The sequence below is a fragment of the Canis aureus genome, chromosome 36 (genome assembly GCF_053574225.1).
Source record: "Canis aureus isolate CA01 chromosome 36, VMU_Caureus_v.1.0, whole genome shotgun sequence".
Classification (NCBI taxonomy): domain Eukaryota; kingdom Metazoa; phylum Chordata; class Mammalia; order Carnivora; family Canidae; genus Canis; species Canis aureus.
In genome coordinates, this window is record NC_135646.1 from 22,915,498 (window position 1) to 22,936,608 (window position 21,111).

A 21,111-nucleotide genomic window follows, 5' to 3' on the forward strand; every position below is an offset into this window, starting at 1 on the left:
GTGAAGAAGAAAATTCCTGAAACCCACCGTATCTCTGGTCAACCACACGTTCAGTGCCAAATGCTTCCCTCTGCCCAAGTCAGGGGAAGAGTTAGAAGCTCACAGGACACTGGGCATCTGAAGACCTGTTCTGACCAGAAGGTTGGAGCTGGAAATAGAGGCAAGAGAGGCAACCCGTGCGCTACTCAAACTGCAGAAGACCTGTAAGTATCCAGAGAGTCGTCAGGAAGCCCGAAGGAACACACATCTGTACATTTAATTTTGTTAATCAGTTTGCATAGCCTTTCAGGATTAATGGATGGAATGCAGTTTATAAATGTCAGTTAGAACTATAATGTTTGCCCTGTGCCATAACTTAATTCAATGAAGCTAAAGGCTAGTAAATTTAGAACCAATAAAAGGAAATACTTCCTTCCATTGAACACTTCACCCCTCTGAGACCATTGCCAGGAGGTCATTGACATGGTGCCAGCTTTGAGAAGGAATTTGACAGGCCTCAATTAGATATATATCCAAGCTGCCAAAGGGAAGGTGATTTAAGAGTTACAAAATCCTATGCTTTAGTGTATTATCAAAAGTGTGCAATGGTTGGAGAGGTACTTCACTTTACTCTCTGCTCAGCTTAAGGTGGATTAATCACAAGTGCTTTTCATAGTGAAGGAAAACAGTGCAGTTCAGAGTGGGATCCATGGCGAGGTTCAGAGAGGGATTCATGTGCAGATGCCCCTTTGTACCATGTGGATGCCAGTTTCTCACTGAATCCAGATATGTTGCTTTTAGCCGAGGAAGAAGCCAGGAGACCCCATGGAGATCTCTTCCTCCAGCCTTCTGAGAAAAATCAGGTTTCCCTGAAGATGAGGAGTGGGGCAACTCTAAGTCAGTTAGCCACTTTCCCTCTAACTTCTGAACGGTGTGCCTTTTCCCATTGGAGAAATCCACCTTGGAAACAATTCCCACTGATTTCCACCTGAACTTATGTCTGCATCAGTAACTTCCTTGGAAATAAAGGGACAGGGCTGAAAGCCCGAATACTGCCCCTTCCCATTTTAGCTCAGACCAAGATCTAAGGAAAGTCTATGCTAATGCGCTTGGATCCATCTAAACTGGAAGAGGTAGGGGGGCTTTCCCATAGGGGCAGTTTGGAAATGCAGGGATTTGTCTTTTAGAGTGAGCGTCCCTGGGTATTTACATATTGAAATAAACTCTTGAATTTTCCATTGTTCTTTATTTCTTCTTTTTATTAGAGCTAGAGCATTATACTGATTTTTTTAAAGTTCTCATATTATCTCTGAATTCCATTTTTTAGTTGTATGGGGGAATTTTACAAAATATTTCTTGTAAAGGGGGAACATTGAAATCAGAGGGTCTGAGAACCCTCACACACAGCATGAGTTTCAATGTTTGCATACACTCGGGTGTAATTTTCCAACTGAGTATATACTTTGCTGCTTTTCAGTGTTGATTTCTTCAGCCTCATTGGTTGCTCACGGACCCTTCTACTTCTGTTGAATAGTGACTATACTGTCTTCGGTTACTTACTATTGCTACCTTTATTCCACCAAATTCTGGATTTCCCATTGCTGTGAGGGCCCTCGTCTTTGACTTGAAGCTTAAGGCCCTTCCTTGTCATCACCGGTAAGTCTTTCAATATTTTACAGCAAACTCTTGCTGTATAGGTTTTCTCTGGCAACAGTAAAACTCATTTACGTAGGGGTTAAGAAACCAGGATTAGAGGAATATTTGTTCAGCTCACCAGAAATCACTTTACACCCCTAAAATTTAATTATCTCCTCTAGAAAATGCTGATAAGGCTATCAACTTTACTGGGACGTTTTCAGGATTAAAGGAGGTCCGACATGTAAAGGATTTAGCACGGCATACACTGCAGACATGTGGAACTCTTTAGTCTCTGCTTTTAAATTACGTATGTGATTCTCTTGAATATCAACTGTATATTAAGTTTTTAATGACACCCGTTATTTGCAGGATTTTGTCATTAAGAACTGTGAAATTATCCAAGTTCGGATTTGAAATATACCTACCAGTTGTGGAAGATCCACTAGTGCAAGTGTTTATTATTTCAATTTGATCTTAATTAGCAGGGTGAGAGATGCTTTTGATACAGCATGAAAGTGTTTAGTTAATTCTCCTATTCAGTACTCTCAAGGGTGAAAGCTTCTGCTTTAGTGCTTGGTCAAGCCTTAAACTTTATGTGTTTTGGCACCGCTCTGTAACAGAAGTGTTCATGGCTGAGGTTGCCAAGTGCACAGAGTAAATATAAATTTTTATCAGTACAGTAAGTGTTCATAATCCTGACTGTCAGTGTAAGGCTGTGGTGTACTTTTACGATTCCAAGTACTAGAAGAGCAGCAAGGAAGGCTTAGGACTGGCTGTGGATCCTTCAAATGTAAGCTGCTGCTGCCCACAAATCACTATTGTACATATAACAGCTCCCATGATATTTCGCGTGGAATGAGCGAGGAAACAGGAGGCCAGGGGTCAGGATCTAACCCAAGCTTCCTGATGACTCTCTGTGAGCCCTACAAGGTCCTCAGACGTTTCATCTATAAAATGAGACTATCAGTGGGAGAGGTCAACCTTGCTACAGGCTTGCTAGGGGAAACAAAAGGAAGTAGCACATGCAAGAATGATAGGGAGGTTCTGACGCAGGACTGTACCACTGGGATGTCCTTCTTCCAAGTCCACTGCATTATTAAAGAGTCCAGAGAGTTTTCAAGTTAGCAGCTGCATTAACACAGGCTATGTATGTGAGGATACCGAGTTGACTGTTTTGCACTCAGAACCATCAACTTCAGAGGGATCCTTCAGAAATCCTGTCGCCTACCTCAATCTACCTCCACTGTTAACAAATGAAGATAACAAACAAAAACCCTCCACACGCTTTACTCAGGGCTGATGACCTATTTCTCTCGTCTACCAACTAGCAAATCCTGGTTAAGCAGAGATCTGTGCTGAGCTATATGGACTGTCTTTGAAGAGATGGGGGTGCCACCATGCTTATCGTGCCAATGTCATGGGAAGGCACTAAGTAAGATATTACAGAGGAGACAAAATGGCCTATGAGGCAATGCCTCCTAAAGCAACTGCAATCTATTCCTCCCATCTTGACCTGTCCTGTTCCAAACTGGGCCTACGCTGTCAACATTGGAGCAATCCGTGCCACTCTGGCACTTTTACGTAAATATTAAATCTGGCTCACTGTCCAAAAAAAAAAAAAAAAAAAAAAGAATCCTACTCTTTCTCCTTTGAATGTTACTAAATCAAGTCTCAAAATGCCAATATTTTTTGGAGCTCCAAAAGCCAGCTTGCTTAATCTAGGAACATTCTTGGCCAGAGAAAGGATCTGAGGTGAAATCAGAATGATATTTTCTGCCCTGAAAGGCCATTTGAGATGTTATGTCTGGTCTGTGATCCCTGAAGCCCTGATGAATCGCACATCTCCAAGGCTGATGATCTATCCTACCCTTGGATTGCTCTCTAATGGTTTTACGATTCTTCATTTTTATATTCTCAAGGAAAAGGGGCAAGGACAGCATATTTTACTTCTTCCGTATCCCCTGTAATACCCAACACAGAGCTTGCATTCAGTGCAATTTTAATACATATTTTGTAAGTTCTCCTAGGTAACATGAATAATTCAGTAACTCTTTTGTTAGAAGGATCCTTTCATTCATTCAATAGCACATGCTGTTTATCCTTTTATTTAGAAACAGAAACCCTCCAAATCTTTAAACTGGGAGAGCCCAGAGGGCATTTTACGTCTGCTTCCTTCTTGTGCTGAGTGGGTACCTCTCCATCTCCTCACTCTTCTCCCCTCGCCACATCCTACTGGTCACCCAGCTTTATCAGTTTCAGCCACCAATTCTCTCTCCCATCCCCACCTTCCCCCCTACCCCAAGGTCCGCTGCCCTAATTCAGACCCTCGTGTCTTCCACATGGACTGTTTCACTGATCCTCTGGGTTGATTTTGCCACATTTACTTTGTAATTTAATCAACACATATTTCTTGAGTACCCACGATGAACCAGTGCTTCCCAGGCACCGACGATAGGGAGCAAATCTCTGGCGTCAGGGGGCTTTCACTCTAATGCTCAGAGATAAGCGGTGACCAAGAAACCAGACAGGATAATTTCAGATGGTTTGAAGTACTACAAAGGAAATTATTTTATTACTGAGTGGAGGGTATTAAGGGAGGATACTTTTTTTAGGAGAGGCATTTTTGAGTTTGTAGCATTTAGCTGAGTTTTGAAAGATGAAAAGGAGCCAGCCAGCTGAAACTGGGTAGAGTCTCCCAGAAATAGACAGAGGCACAAAACTGGAATGGAGAGTAAGCCAGAATGAACGGAGAATAGAAAAGGTGAAAGTGTCACAGAAGCTGAGATGGGGAGGTGGGCTGGTAACAGATCATGTGGCTCCATCGGCTATTGGAAGGAGCCTGGATTTCACGCTGGGAGCCTTGAGATGATGGTACTGGAGAGTTTTAAGCAGAGAAGAATCCTATTAAACATCATCTCATTTTTGATTAGTTCACTCTTGCTGGCCTGGGAGATTGGATTGCGTACGAGCAGCGCCTGAATCAGAAAGGCGAATTAGGAGACTGTTACAACAATCCAGGTAAGGGAAGATGGTGATGGAAAATGAAGACTTAGGAGGCATTTTGGATATGGGGAGTGAGCCCAAGTGAGCACTAAAGAAAGACACTTAGGATTGGGGTTTGAACATGGGAATGGCCAATTTAACCATTTATTAAGATGGGCAAGAACGGACAAGGAGATTCTCTGCATTCTCCACAAATAGGAAGAGCTGTTTTTTTCTAAAATTTGTGTCTGGTTATGTTTTTGCTCACTTAATATATTTCAGTCATCTCCTTGCCAGGAGAGGATCTAAGCTTCCTACCATATGCATGACAGCGCCTGTTCTCATTCCTCCCATCCAGCCTCCGCTGCCACCGCTTCTCCGCAAGGCACCTGCAGCCACGGCCAGAACGAGCTGCCCACTTCTTCTCTGCACACTGTGCTTGCTCCCTTCTCCACGGCTCAGCACTCACCCTCTCTTCTGCCTAAGATTTCTTGGACCTTCATCCTCTATGTTGCAATGCCCCACTTACCTTTCAAAGACAGCCTGAGCGTTACCTTTTCTCCAAGTTGACGGAGGCTCGCCCCAGCACTCTCATGCTCTCCTGAACAGCCTCAGGGACCTGGCCAATCACATCCCCTTGCCTGGATAGGTTCTGACTTTGAGTTTTGTCATCAGTAGGGAGTCGCACTCCACCTTGAATCCCTAGAATCCAGGAAACACATGACCAGGGCTGAATAACCGTACCTGAAGGACATAAAAACTCGAGACGCATGTAACACACTACATTCTAAAATTATCAGTCTGTGCAATTCTTCTGTCTACATGGACAGACGAAGAGCCACACAGGGGGCATTTAGAGCCCAAAGTCTGCAATCCGTCATCCACCCCATAGTCCCAGGACCTAGGTTGAGGCGAACCTCACTCCAAAGTCACCTTCGGAGAGTTGTAAACCCTTTGGCAATTGCTCTGTGGCTGTTCTGGATCTGATTTATTTCCAGCTTATTTTGGTTCCTTAGGGGCAGGGGCACAGAGAGAACTGGAAAGGAAATTCCAATATAGATATGTATCTGGATTTCAGCAGAGTTCGTGTTAGTGTCTCAAACAGCACTAGGAGCCCGCCCATGGTCCTTAGGAGTCGCCGGTGACAACAGCACCTGTTGGTGAGCCACGTGGCTCGGCACACTCTAGGGACCCACAGAGCCCATGCCTCACCCCAGGACTCACAGGGCTTCTCCTCTTTCCCATGGGCAGGGTGGGAGTCTCTGCTAATTGCTCTTCTGGTTTTTACATACATTGCAGACATTCCACGGCCCACCACCCTCTACTCTTACTTACACAGTTGTGTTGGTAAAGCTTTTTTTTGGGGGGGGGGGGCCTCTAGTTTAGCCATGGACATTTAGAAACATGGAAGATATTTTGCAACCCCCCCTGCAAAAAAATAAAAAGATACCATCGGAATAATTACTTTATGGGCCCAAGACCCCAAGACTAGCCACTGCGCTTTGAGGCAAGATGTTTTCTTAACGAGGAAGTCATTTTCAGCACGTCGAAGTCATAAAACTTAACACCGACCCCTCCCTATATTTTATTCTGCGTCTGTGCTGTGCTTGCCTAAATCTGCTGCCAGTAGATTTATATTCTAATAACTTGATTTTTAATTAGTGAGAAACCAAGGCAGTACCAGTTAAATGTCTCACAAAGCATTGCAGATGACTCTAAATGCCTTATGATATAAATACCTTTAGCAAAATGAAAACACAAGTAGCTTTGCATATATTTATATGTTTTGCCCTTTAAGTTTTGAGTTGAAAGGCTGAAAGCAGAGACAGTGGTAAAAGGAAAGCAGCTTCCTCTGAAGATACACGCATTAAATTAGTCTGATTCTAACTCAGTGCGTATTTACCAGGCACTCACTGTGGGCCAGGGCACACAGGGGCAGAGGTTTGCAGACAAAAAGGGCCTGCCGCCCAATTGCTCTTCAAAGCAACGTATTTCCCAAGGGAAACCCATTGATTGGTCTCAAAGAACAGGTCAGACTGGGAGCACGTGTCCATTCTGGGGTCTTAAAGGATTTTGTTGGAAATTGGTAGGTCAAACAAGTGGAAGTGATGAGCTCTCTTCATCGTAGTTAATTTTTGGAAAGTATTCATTTCCCCGAAGAACTGAAGGTGCTTTTTTCAAGTAAAATTTTTAAAGTAAAATAATTTCAACAACTAAAATAGTTTGACAGGTTAAATTGGCTGAGTGAATAAAAGAATTTATTCTGTGACATTTTAGCTCCGGACTAGAATAAAATTTCTGGTTCCTTTTAGCTCTAGACTAGGATAAAATTCTTATCCAAGCCTAATCACGAGTCTCTGTCTTATTAGGGAAATAGAAACAGGTGGATTCTTTTTACATGGAACTCTGACACAGAATTGGTGTTCAAGGCTGGCAAAGAGCAGAGTCTAGGTGAGCCGTTGTTCGTTCGTTCGTTCATTCATTCATTCATTCACTCACTCAGCCATCCAGGAAGGGAAGGCACCAAGCACACGCTTATCAGGCACCATCTCTGTTTCAGGCTGAGTTTTCTCGTAGTATCTCAAACACAATGCTTCCGTCAGGCAGCATCACTTCGGTGTGTTCTCCCTTCACTTAGAGAGCAGCATGTTTTGTTGATTTTGTTTGTTTGTTTTACCAGCACTAGCATACCATCTGCATCCTGGGGCACTTCTTCTCTTTCCTTGAAGAAGAATGAGCACCCCCCAGACTGGCCTACTGTCCCCTGCTCCGGCCATGGCCCCAAGCAGCGAGTGGTCAGAGGGCAGCAACCTGGGGGAGGCGGAGGTCCCGAGCTGCCCTGCGGTCAGTGGTCAGCATTTCTAAGAGTCAGTCAGTAGAAGAGAGCCAGATGGCTCCAGGAACACTGAAGAAGACTCCAACCAACACTGTGCAGTTCTCATTGTCACCTCCCCTCTACCGTCTGGGCAGATTCTGTTGGTCCTCTAGCCTCTCTTTGGTTTCTATCTCCATTTGCTCAGGTTGTCAAAGTACCACACTCTGGGTGGCTTAAAATAACAGAACCTTATTCTTTTATGGTGCTGGGGTCTAGAAGTAAAAAGGCATGGTGTTGGGAGGGCCACTCTCTGCGACTCTCGGTAGATTCCTCCCTTGTCTCTTCCAGCTTCTGCTGGCCGCCAGCGCTCCTTGGTTTGTAGCTGCATCCTCCAATCTCTGCCTTTGTCCTCATGTTCCCTTCACAGTGTCTGTGTCTAAATCTCCCTCTTCTTCTGAGGACACCGGATATTCATATTCGAAGTAGGGCCCATTGTAATGCAGGAGGGCCTCATCTTAACTGGATTGTATCTGCAAAGACCCTATTTCCAATAACGTCAGGATTTAAAGGGTGTGTCAGGTGGACAATGAATTCTGAGGAGACACTATTCAGCCCAATACAGCATCCACGCCCTCTCCTTAACCTTCAAGGACTGGGTCTCATTACTACCAGGAGTACTAGTCTAGTCCTTGATCAAGTCTGTGAACTGTTTCATGTAACTTGTTTACATCACATGCACACTGTTCTTGAAGTGTCCTCAGGTTACCCAGTGTGAATGTGTCATTTGTATGCCCCGGACCCTGACCACCACACCTGTCCTCCCAGGGACCTCCTTCATTGCCTCCAGTGTTGCGCTTGCTTCTGCATATCAATTACTGCAGGAACGTTAAGGACAGAAAATGCTGAGTCAGGAACATTCTGCTTCGGGGCCCCATAGCCTTTGCAGGGAACGACTGTCCTGCTTGAAAGAGCTTCTGCTCTTAATCTGACCTGGGCTGAAAGTTTTTCAGATGTGTGACACTGGTAAAGAGCGAGCCCCAGAATAAAGAAAGCCAAAAGGATGAGAAAGGAGATGGCATCAGAGTACAGTGGGGCAAGAGCACAAATGCTCCCGTGGAGCCAAAAGCAAATACTTTAAAAACCATGGAAAAGCAGGAAAGGGACAGAAATACTAACGAATCTGATATGCCTTTGCTAACCTGGCTACGAAGGTGGGTTTTTTTCCTCTTTGTTATCTGTGATTTATATTAACACATTCTTTAAATCCTAGAAGAACTCCTTTTAGAATTCTTATATTGTACCTTAACTTAGGAATTCTACATCTATTATAAATGAAATTGGTTTGTTGTTTTCATTATTATGATATCATTCTCCGATTTGAGATTAGAAATATGTTAAATTCAAAAAATGACCTGGGAAGCCTTTTATTCTTTATTTGCATTCTGAAACAGCTCAACTAGAACAGGATTTCATTGTTCCGTGAATGTTTCTCTCTTGAAGATTTTTTAAAAATTGCCGATGAGGTCATTTTGGCTTGACAAATATTTTGACAATCATCGACCAATTTAGACATTTCTTCTATAATAACTAATATAGTTAAGTTTTGGCAATTTTGATTTTATTGGACATATCCACTTCACTGAGCAATTTAGAGCAGGTAGTTATAATATTTGAGTTTTCCTATCTCTGGTTGTATCCTCTTCTATCTTCCCCATAATAATAAACATATTAGCAACTGTCACATTTATAATACCATTTGCTAGGTGCCATCCTAAACACTATACACCTTACGCTCTCTAATCTATAAGGATAACAGTCCTGGGATGTCGATGCTGTCATTTTCCCATTTTTGGATGAGAAGATTAAGGCATATATTATGATGGCTACATTTTTCTCCTCAGCAGATCCCCTCACATTGAGATAGTTTTGCTCAAAATCAAGTGGAGCATGCAGCATGCAGTTGCATCCTGGTTGTCTAACATCAGAAACCACCCATCTGGTTTGGTGGTTGTTGGGAGAGAGTTGGGAGGGTTATCCCAATTCTCAAACCTATGTGTATCCGTGTTTGTATTTCTTTTCTTCTTTCTTATATTGGTCGTGCCAGAGGTCTATTTTATAGACAGAGAATTGATTCTTGGCTTTATTAACAAATTCTCCCTTTTCTTTTTTTTTAAACATTCACTACTTTTGTTTTTTCTTGTCATACTTAGGTTTATCTTTGCCAACTTTTTAGTTTCCTGAATTTAATGGTAGGCATTTTCATTCTTCCTTGTTTAATGATAAAAGCATTAAAAACTATGAAATTTTCTCTGATTATAACTAGTAAGAAATCTTAGGTTGAACCATCTGAAACTGACATCAGTAGCTGACAATTTTGATATAACGAAACCATCATTTTTTTAATAATAAATTTATTTTTTATTGGTGTACAATTTGCCAACATACAGAATAACACCCAGTGCTCACCCCGTCAAGTGTCCCCCTCAGTGCCCGCCACCCAGTCACCCCCACCCCTCATCCTCCTCCCCTTCCACCACCCCTAGTTCGTTTCCCAGAGTTAGGAGTCTTCCATGTTCTGTCTCCCTTTCTGATATTTCCTACCCATTTCTTCTCCCTTCCCCTCTATTCCCTTTCACTATTATTTATATTCCCCAAATGAATGAGAACATATAATAAAACCATCATTTTATATGGTTTGACCTAATACAATGTTACTGCCATAATTATTGTTTCAATATTCTATCATTGCAATTTACATCCTTTCTTGTTTCAAAGATTATTTTAGATCAAAGATTTAAAATTTGTACTGGCTTGATTTTTTTACTCATTTTTCAAATATAGAAGATTTGAAATTATTTTCTAAAGCATAACCCCATTGTTCTCTTTATACTCAAAACAAATTTTCCCTGGTGTTCCTATGGTGACATTCATTGCCACCATTTTGCTTCTCAACCTGGTGTGCCACCTGTCTCAGTATGCCCCCCGCACCAGGGGTGCCAGGATGAACCCCCTTCCTCCACCACCTCTGACTTTCCTCACATTCTTGTTTCCCTGAAGCATCCTCTCCCCTCATCTGCACTTGCTGAGAATCCTAATCTTTGAGAAACAAAAGCAAAGTCACTTCCTCCATAGGCTTCCCTCATTCCCAACTTTTCCCATCCAATGATCTTGGTTAAATTATTTAATGCAATCACTGAATTTCAGTTTACTCGTTTGTAGAGTGGAGATGGTAATACTCATTTTATGGGTTGCCATGGGGATTAAGTGATATAAAAGGTCTCAATCAGTAGGAGGGTTCTTGGCATGTATAATTAATTATTAATTAATTTTTCCTGTGCTATACTCAGGGACTCCCTCAAACCACTGTCACAATTCCTCTCCTTCTGCCAAACCTCATGTCAAAGCTGTCTACACTCGTAGACTTCATTTCCTCGGCTTTTCCTTGTCCTCATCTATTGTACCTGGGCTTCATGACCCTTTGCTCTACAGATAAACTACTTGCTCAAACTTGATTGTTTTCTCTCCCTTCTCATATGCTTCCATGATCCACCTCTCTCCTTCCGTCTTGCCTCTGTCTTCCCAACACCAGTTCCTGGCTCTTCTCCTGATCATTCCTTCTGTCTCATTCCATCAGGAGCTAAGGCTTTCCCCCACTTGCTGAATACTACTATTCCTCAAGCTTCTGCTCCTAGTTCTTTCCCTCTTCTTACCACAAACTTTTGAGTCATTTTACACATTTAGCCAGGCACTGATATTACTAGCTCCAACTTTTTTCTTGAACTTCAGACTTAGTTTTCTAAGTGCCTCAAGTTTATCACCAAATGGTTAAGGCCACAGCTTAGAGTCATAGACACCTTGGATCTTATCATCTGAAAATGGGAGACTTAGGGGATTATTGAGGGGTTAAGTGAGATAGTTCATGTAAAGAATTATCATCTAATTCTTTGGGTCTGGCTTTTTCTCCCTCATGCCTGTCTTCTGTCTCTTTCACAGACATTGAACATCTACCCCTAAGTACAAACTGAAATTCATATTTTGTCCTAATATCTGTGCTGCTTCTATTTCAGTAAAGAGTGATATTATATAACCAAAAAAAATCTAAGAATTGTCTCTAAATTACTCCTCAGACTCCCCGGTTCACTTCCCTTCTGTCTTATCTTTTAATGTCTTCCATGTATACTGGATCCTCACTCTCTCTGATTGTTCTAATATGTTTCTAACGTACAACTAGCCTCTTCTTTCTTTCCCATTGAGTACATTTTCTACACAGCCACTTGAATTATAATTCTAAAACATAAATGAAGTATGCTTTAAAGCCTTTTATTGCAGGTACCTGGGTGGCTCAGTGGTTGAGCATCTGCCTTTGGCTCAGGTCATGATCCTAGGGGCCTGGGATCAAGTCCTGCATCAGGCTCCCTGCAGGGAGCCTGTTTCTCCCTCTGCCTATGTCTCTGCCTCTCTCTGTGTGTCTCTCATGAATAAATAAATAAATAAAATCCTTAAATAAAAACAATTTTTTAAAAGCCTTTTACCGCTCACCTTTGCTTAGAGTTTGTCATGCACACAGGTCCTCAAAACATACCTTCCTATGTACTCTCTAGTTTTTCATTCTTTAGAAACTGTTTTGTCAGTTGGTCTATAATTGCAACAGAACTTACATGTTTGAAATTAAAGACTCTAACTTTTCCTTATAGCTTCCAATGAACCTGTTGCAATGCCCTGCAGATGATCACCTCATCAACATTGTTGTCAACCTGAATCCTGATGATAAATGTACTGAGTATTTACTCTGTGTCTTTACTGTGTTATGTACTTTGAATATATTATCTCATTTAATTTCCATGGAATAAATACTTTTCCTATTAAAATGAAGCATAAAGAGGTTAAATAAATTGTCAAGGACCCTCAGCTGGTAAGCAAAAGAGCTAGGATTTGAACCCAGGCCACTACAGAACCTGCCTTTTTAAATACCACAGTATTCACACAGTTTCTATCAATACACATTTGCTGAGTAAATGCTTAAAGGCACAAAATGAAAGTAATTGTATTTCTTAAAAAATATATAAAACAAAGTGATGGGGATGAAAATGCTATTATTTAGGAATATATTAAATAAGAATTGATTACATACTTATCATGTGCAAAACAATGATGAAAGAGGAAATGACAATGAATTCCCAGAGCTCTTCTTCATGAAATAAACTTACTTTCAAGGTTTCTCATTCTAAAACACATGGAAAATTGAACCATCAGATAAATTGCTTCTGTGGTAATTTCTCAAAGTAAATAAGCCAACTAATTACATATTTTCTGATTACTTGTCTGTTTTAATGCTGGCAGCCTAAAAAGGAGAAGTTTTTGAGGTGAACATTTCCCCAAACCCCTTTAATATGTTCATGTTTTCTACCCCGTATTTTAACACGAGTGTGTTCTGTTCTTTCTCAAGGAAAAAAGCCAGTAAAGAAGATACCAGGGTAAAATTCATAGAGATGTCTTGCAAATAAAAAGAGATCTAATCCATTTCCATATGACGTCTGAAAGACTTGTAGGAAGAATAATTAGAGATATTGAATTCAATGGCAAGAATCTCTGGATGTCGGCTCAAATTCGCTCGCTCTGCCTGAATTGGCTAAGTTTAGGCATGCAGTTGTCAGCAAGTCCTTCCTGCCTTCCCTTCTACTGTGACCCAGTCACACACATTGGTCACACACATGCCTTGATATTCTCAATATTGAAACCTGTGGAATGAACATCTTACTCTTCTGTTTCTAAAATAATCTACTGTCACATATATTGTCACTGGACTTTTATTGGTGGCAGTATTAGAGGACAAAAAGTAACTTTAATAGCCTGCATAATTTATAGTATTGCATACGCAAAGATAAAGGGACCTGGTATAAAATAAGAACTTTATCAAGTAGGACTTGTTTCATGGAAAGCACTGTACCTTGAGAAGAGTACAAAGATCAGCCACGATGCGTGACTGACTTGCACTGTAAAATTGTTGCTTCAATTGTCATTGACCAATTACTGTTTTATTATATTTTCTTTTTATTTTTTATGGTAGAGAATGCAATTTTCCCACAATCAGTCCTTCAGCACAAATACAATAACAATTTGGAGAAAGAGAGAGGAAAAAAGGAATCTTAGTTTTATCTGCACAAAGGGACCAATTGGCGTTCAGTTGTGCATACAGTTGTATTTCAATAGAGTATTCTAAAGATATCTTCCTATTGTAAATAGTTCTTATAAAAAAAAACCAACCAAGAGAAAACTTGTTTTGACTGTATGGTTTGGAAACATTACAGTTCCTAGAGATTTTTATTTTTTTATGCGGAATAGATTTGCAGAGATGTAAGTGTGATAAAGTAGCACATGACACTGCTTATATTCCAGATAACTGTCATTATATTGTGGTCATTGGGAACACAGCCAGGGTTCTTGTTTAAAAGGAAAAAAAAAAAAAGCTTATTTCCATTAAAAAAAAAACTTCCCTTAAAAAGTTAATAGAGTGGGAAAAATTAGAGAAGGAGACAAACCATGAGAGACTCCTAACTCTGGGAAACAAACAAAGGGTTGCAGAAAGGGAGGTGGGTGGGGGGGATGGGGTAACTGGGTGACAGGCAATGAGGAGGGCACTTGATGGGATGAGCATTGGGTGTTATACTATAAGTTGGCAAATTGAATTTAAATTAAAAAAAAAATGTAGGGATGCCTGGGTGGTTCAGTGGTTGAGCGGCTGCCTTTGGCTCGAGGTGTGATCCCAGAATCCCGGGATTGAGTCCCACATTGTGCTCCCTGCATGGAGCCTGCTTCTCCTTCTGCCTGTGTCTCTCATGAATAAATAAATAAATAAATCTTAAAAGAATTAAATGTAAAAAAAAGTTAATAGAGGTTTAATTTTAAAATCTAAGGGCTTACTCATTCACCATTTGAATAAAGAAACACATCTATTTTAATGAGAGATGCACAAGTTCTTTGATTTTTAATATAACACATTTATTTTTTTCCCATGTCTTATTTTAACTCCGTAGGGAGAAGAAATGCCCTTCTCATCTTCATTACTCACGCTACTTTGCAGGGAAAATGTGGCAAAGTGATAGCCCAACAATGGTTTTATGTTCGCTTTACTGGTCCCTACAGCACGGGGGTGATACACAGGTGGGAATATGGGTCATAGTATAGCAGAGTTACATTTTAGCTCCATTAAGAAGCTAAATAAAGAAATAAATGCCAAATTAGATGCTATCTCCTTCCCATCCCTTCTCCTGGTACTTATTTAGGGGTATTAACAGCAGCCACAAGAAAAGTGGAAGGTTGTGATGTAATGGCTTAATAATGCCTCTGATTAAAAAGAAAGAAGAAAGAAAGAGAGAGAAGGAAGGAAGGAGGAAACAGGAGGGAGAAATAGAATATTTATCTCTTCCTGATAAATATTGATATGTCTAAACAAGTCTACTTTATTATTTAGAGAATCTAATTTTATTTGCAAATGTGTTTCCTTACACCAATGCTCACACTTAGGTATGAAAACAATGAGCCCACATAATGCTTTTCTATGTATTTCAGAGGACATTCAAATGCGGTATGCTGTGCACTCCCCCACAAAAATTGTCCTCACATCACTACTTTGTGGAAATGTGATTTTATCCTGATAGAAAATTACTCTGTAAATATGATATGTGGGTAGACTGAAGCATACCATATTATTATTTTTTTAATAATAACTATGGAATGATTTAGGCTACAAGTCGAGGCTAAAAATAGTGAGGGTAGGTAATGGAGCTTTTACTATTTTTAAAGAAACACTCTAAATATAATACTGAGCATCAAAATTTCAACTTGTTAGATTGCCATCTGTTAAAAGATACTGTCATTTTCTTTCCTTCTCTCTTTTTTAAATATGTAAGATTTTATGTGGTATTGTCTATGAAGCCTGAAGCAGACTTTGAAAGGTTACATATGTATTGTAGAACGTTCCCATTTTTTCTAAGATAGAGCCCAAATGAGATAATAGGATTTGGCTTTTATAGCATAATGATAGAAAAGCAATACTCACATGCTAAAAAATCCAAAGGACTTAAAACATGTTTTCATATGGTATATTTATTTTCTTCCTGTATTTGCCTACATGTTTGTTAACTGATAAACTCTAATGATTTAAAATACGGTTGTATTTACATCTATATCCGCCTCCTTTCTTAAGCATTTGAGATAATTATTAAAGAAGTGCCACAAACTTCTCTTTGGCATCAGAAAATAACTTAGGATATTTTCAACCGAATGAAATACACAATATGAAGTTGTTATTTCTTCCACCTCGATAAATGACAAATGGAATTTTAAGGACTTCTGCGTAGTGAATTGAACCAAGTTGTGAAAGTGCAAGCAAAACATAAAACAAAACAAAACAAAAGAAAACAGGCCCAGAAGAAGCTCCATCCTTTTGAATTTTGTTTCTTCTAGAGAGGCGTATAAAAGGCCCAAGTTTCAGAAAGGCTGCGTTTATGTATGTATACACTGGTGTTTCTTCCATCGAGAATTGATGTGATGCTGGGGGGCCTGGGTGCTCAGTAGGTCAAGTGTTGGCCTTCCACCCATCAGGGATAAAGATGATGATTGAATAATTTTTATTAAGATTATGGATCGAATCATTCCCACCACACAGCAAGGTGGGAGGTTGTTGGTTCATGTGTTTGTCACCGACAGGGCTACGTTTCTCATGGCTCGTGGAGAACGTGGACAAGAACACTGATTCCATGGACAATGGACATGGACACTTGGATTTCCATGGCACAGAAAAGAGCCACTGCAGCTCCAGAAGGAATCACTCCTGGCCCTCTGTCCTGGCTGAGATCTCCAAGATGTTAAAGGTTGCGGGGAGGTCTACTCCGAGTTCTGTTTCATTTCATAAGCTTTGGGCTCTGACTTTAATTTTCTTCAGCTTGCCTTTGAGAGGCTGGAAACCATAAGATCCCGTTCACAGGCGTGTTCTGAAACTCTTTTAAACCCGCCCCAGCTTTATTTTCTTAAGTGACTTAATCAAAGGTAATTCGAGTTCACATTTTTCTATCAATGGTTGTATTTAAAGAGGTCTTATCTGATTTCCATCACCAATTACAGGCTTGCATTTCTTGTTTATATCCATCTCGAAGCTGACAAGGGCCCGGTTTGGTTTTGATAGGAAGTCAAGCCTTCATCTCATGTCAAAAGTCCCTAAAGCACATTTGTTCTGGTAAAATTATATCTCGGCAATGATGGGTTCTAATATGAAATGAGGATGTGGTGGCATGGGGTGGTCCCTGCCACTTTGTTTGAAAAATAAATTGTGAAACCTCAGTAGTAAATATTTGCCTGAGAGAACACAGTGGGAGGGAAATTACAGTGCTGGCGAATATTGCCATTAAGAGGACTGGAGTCAGAGGTTAACGTAACAGGAGTTGGTCTAGTCAGAAAGGTCAAAGCCGGTTGGCCCACTCACCAGAGAGCTCCTAGATGACTTTTAACTATTTTTGGCAAGATAAACATCGCATGTCGCCGCCTTTGGGAGCAAAGAACAAAGGTCAAAGACCCAGGGGGATTAACTTCTTAAAAAGAGATACAATATTTAACTTGGCTGCCCTCAGATGCCTTGGGTTTTCTGGCCAGCTTTCCTCAGTAGTGGAATTCCAGGTTTTGTTGAGGACAAGTCGAGTGGCTTTTAGAAGTCAAGGTCCTAAGCCTGCAAACTTAATACCACAAGAAACCGGATGCAGATTCTAAGTTAAATTTTAGACTCTTGGTTACTTAAGAGAGGTAGCCCTGCCCCAGCACCCCTGTAGGCCATGTGCACCTTCCTGTGGTGCCAGGACCCTGGGCGCCCCCCACCCCCCACCCCGCCACCTGCTCTGTCAACTGCATGTGCGTCCCTTCCAGCAGACTCAGAGTTTCTTGAGCTTCTCCTGGTCTCTCTCTCTCTCTCTCTCTCTTTTTTTTTTTTTTAATTTAATTTAATTTAATTTAATTTTTTCTCCTGGTCTCTCTTATTTGCCACTGAAATCATTTGGTTCACAGGGTGATTCTGGAGCCATATGACCTTGGTCTGTCTCATTCCAGCTGGGTGAAACTGGATATGTTATTTCACCTCATCACACCTCATGAACCACAAGTGGCAATAAGCAATAATAGTACCAACTTCATAGGCTAAAGTGGGACGCAAGCCCCGATTCACAAATATGAAATTCAAAAGAAACCCATTGGGTGGCCTGAGCCAATGTGGCCTGAGCTGACGTGAAAGTATTTATAGACTCGATATCATTTAGTGTACCTGTGCACACATTGCAGGACAGAAAAGTTAATGTGCTAGATTAGGGATGGTGCCCGGACCCTCTGGGGATGTTAGGTACTCTATAGGCATTACATTGCTGTTTTCATATCTTAAGCATTTTGAACTCTGAGCCATATCTGCCTCTAGAAGTTTCAGATTAGGAATTTCGCTTACTGGCAAAATTGAGAGCAAACAAACAAAATCTGTCAGCTATAGTCATTGTCATTTGTGTCCTCACACCTGGAGCAGTATCTGATACGTAGAAGGTACTCAATAAATCCTAGTGCTGTGCATTTTAGAAACTAATGCTTACTGGTCACTTACAGAGCACACTAGGCCACTAGGCTCCTGACACCGCAGCTTGATGAGGTCCCGGTACTTGTCCAAGGTCACACACTTAGGAGGTGTCAGTTAGAATTCCAAAATGGGCCAGTGAATTCCAAGGTATAACGTACCGCACTAGTTCCCACGCTGCTAGCACTGAGACCCTGACCACCCACCTCTCCTAGAACAAAGTTTTGGTTCTGCTGTGAATGGAATCCTACTGCGCTGTGTCCCATGGCAATTTTTAGTTTTGTGCTTTCCCATTGAGCTCTTTGCTAACACTAATAAAAACAGGGAAAGAACAATTAAATAGTGAGTACCCAAGAGAAAGATCAAGGACATCTTGTGTGTGTGTGTGTGTGTCTGGATACTGAGCAACTGCTCAGTTAAGATGCACTGGAATAAATAAAAGCATGTACTGCGCACGGCTCTCTGTTGTTTCACTTTCTGTAAATCACTTCTCCAACCCAGGTCAGCGAATATATGAATATTAAAGTTATTTAGTCTTTATCATTTATCTCATTAAGTCTTGAATATGTATAACACAAAAATAACCTCAGCATTATATCAGATTTGAGCCTTCATGGAAAAGACAGACTTCTTCATTGATCAGTAGTGTTTACGTTTCTTTCTTCTAAAAGCATCATACTAATTCCTGTTTTTGTTTTAGATTTTATTTATTTGAGAGAGAGAGAGAGAGAGAGAGAGAGCGCCTCTTACTCTCAGAGCATGAGCAGGGGGTATGGTCAGTGGGAGAAGCATGCCTCCACCCCAGGCAGGGAGCCCGACACGGGGATCCATCACAGGACCCCAAGATCACATGACCTGAGTGGAAGGCAGACACTTAACCTACTAAGCACCAGCCCCCCCCCCCCCCAGCATCATACCAATTCTTTATGGAAAAAAACACCAGTGTATACATACATAAACAACTATTTTCTCTTTTCAGTGCCAATTAAAACACCTTATTCAAAGCTTAAAAGAATGAGTTCACTTTTAAAATATGTTACATTTTGATATTTTTTGAACTAGTACAGTGATGGTAAGGGGGAGGTAGGGAGAGACTTGAAGAAAAAAACAGGTCCGCCCTGAGCTGACCACTGCCATACTCATGCTCTTGTCTACCACATTATTTTTTTTTCTACCACATTATCTTATGTATCTGTTGGAAGCATCGTGTGTGTGATTATGATCAGCAAACTTAAACTCTGTTTACTATTCTTTATCTAAAACAGATTGTTTTCACTCAACTTATATAATAGAGAACATTAGTAATAATTATTTGGTGGGACTGAAAGAGCTTAGGAGAGGGAGGACAACTGCTAAAATACTCTGGTGTAGTACAAGTCATCAGTGTAACTGATCATACAAAGACCCCACTTTTTCATAATTCCCAGTATCCACACTCCTTCTGTTCCTCCACACAGACTCTGGCCTCGGGCACAGGACTTACTCTGATCAGTGAACGTCAGCATGTTGATAAAAACAAAGGCTTGCGAAAGAACATTTCCAATGCATCTCACAGACCATCTGAGCTCCCACCACCGAGGAAGTAGGCCCAGGCCACGCTGCTGTAGGAATAGGAGGGGCGTTTAGAAGAGAGCTAAGTCACGGAACTGAGGCCATCCCAGACCAGCCAGCTGCTAGCCAAGTCACCAGCTCCTTGTAAATGCCTGAGCAACGCTAGCTGATGTCACCAGAGCCCAGCCAGAGAGCAGATCTGCTAAGTCAACCCATAGACTCAAGAAATCATGAGCAGTTGCTGTTTTAAGCCACTATGTTTTGGAGTGGTTTGTGTTACAGTAATAACTATCAGAATTTGCTCTGCTGTGTCTCATTTCCTCTGTCCATTGGAACAGATGAGACAGCATTTCAGACCAGTTTTGAAATTCTATACTAATTCTTCATATTAATTTTACATGTCCAAAGAATTATAGAGTTTACATTTCAATATTATTATCATCAGTAGCAGTATATCGTCATGACCCACAAACATTTATTGAACATACACATGCTTGGCTTTAAATGGGACTAAGTAAGATTCATCAAAGTAAAGAAACTCCCCACCATCTAGAGCAGAAGTTGGCAAACTTTTCCTGTAAAAGGCCACATAGCAAATAATTTAGGTTTCGTGGGCCACAGCGTCTCAGTCACACCTATGCAGCTTTGTCACCATAGCACAAAAGTGACCAGAGACCATGTGTAGAGAATTGGGCGTGGCTGTGTTCCAACAAAAAATTATCAATTAAAATAGATGGGGGGCTGAATTTGGCCCGTGGCAGTAGTTTGCAATCACTTATCAAGAAACCACTGAAACCAGACAACTCTACTATTGTTATATGTACGGAACAGCAAATCAACATGAGCATTTAATTTTTTTTTTTTTACTGTGGTAAAAAACACACAACATGAAATATACCCTCTTACTCAATGTTTAAGTATATAGTATAGTATTATTAACTATATGCACATTTTTCTACAGCAGATTTCTAGAACATTTTTATCTTGCATGACTGAAACTCTATACTTACTGGGCAGTAACTCCTCATTTGTCTCTTCCCCAGCCCCTGGAAACCACCATTCTACTTTTTTGCTTCTATGAGTTTCTCTACTTTAGTCACCTCTCCTCAGTGGCATCATACAGTATTCGTTCTATGATTAATTTATTTCTCTTAGCATAATGTCCTTAAATTCCATCCAGGCGGTAGCATGTGACAGAATTTTCTTCTTTTTAAAAGTTGATTATATTATATTGTACATATACACAATGTTTTCTTTATCCATTCATCTGTCAGTGGACATTTATGTCGCTTCTACCTCTTGGATGTTGCAAGTGAGCCTGTAATGAACATAGGATCTCAAGTACTTCTTCAAGAATCTGTTTTTAATTCTTTTGGATACTCAGAAGTATGATTGCGACATCATAAGGAAGTTCTATTTGGTTTTTTGTTTTATTTTATTTTATTTTATTTTAATTTAATTTAATTTTATTTTATTTTATTTTATTTTTCTGAGGGAATCTCCATACTGCTTTCCACAGTGGCTATACCATGTTATCGTCCCACAT

The 21,111-nt window shown here is 40.6% G+C and overlaps 1 protein-coding gene across 4 annotated transcripts in view; it reads right to left on the bottom strand.

Annotated features, from left to right (window-relative positions):
- The window catches only part of LOC144306210 (uncharacterized), a 133,105-nt gene extending 112,200 nt beyond the window's left edge, over positions 1-20,905 (bottom strand). The window contains exons 1-4 of one of the 4 annotated variants that reach the window (XM_077885627.1): positions 20,576-20,905; positions 19,498-19,615; positions 5,154-5,301; positions 4,166-4,592 (exon numbers count right to left, since the gene is read on the bottom strand). In XM_077885627.1, coding sequence (XP_077741753.1) covers positions 4,544-4,592; positions 5,154-5,301; positions 19,498-19,615; positions 20,576-20,593 — 333 coding nt within the window. In that variant the 5' untranslated portion in view covers positions 20,594-20,905 and the 3' untranslated portion in view covers positions 4,166-4,543. Of the gene's footprint in view, positions 1-4,165; positions 4,593-5,128; positions 5,302-19,497; positions 19,616-20,575 lie in introns of those variants that run through there. The other 3 variants (XM_077885631.1, XM_077885628.1, XM_077885630.1) reach the window with 3 other exon arrangements.
- Between the last annotated feature and the right edge of the window lie 206 nt (positions 20,906-21,111).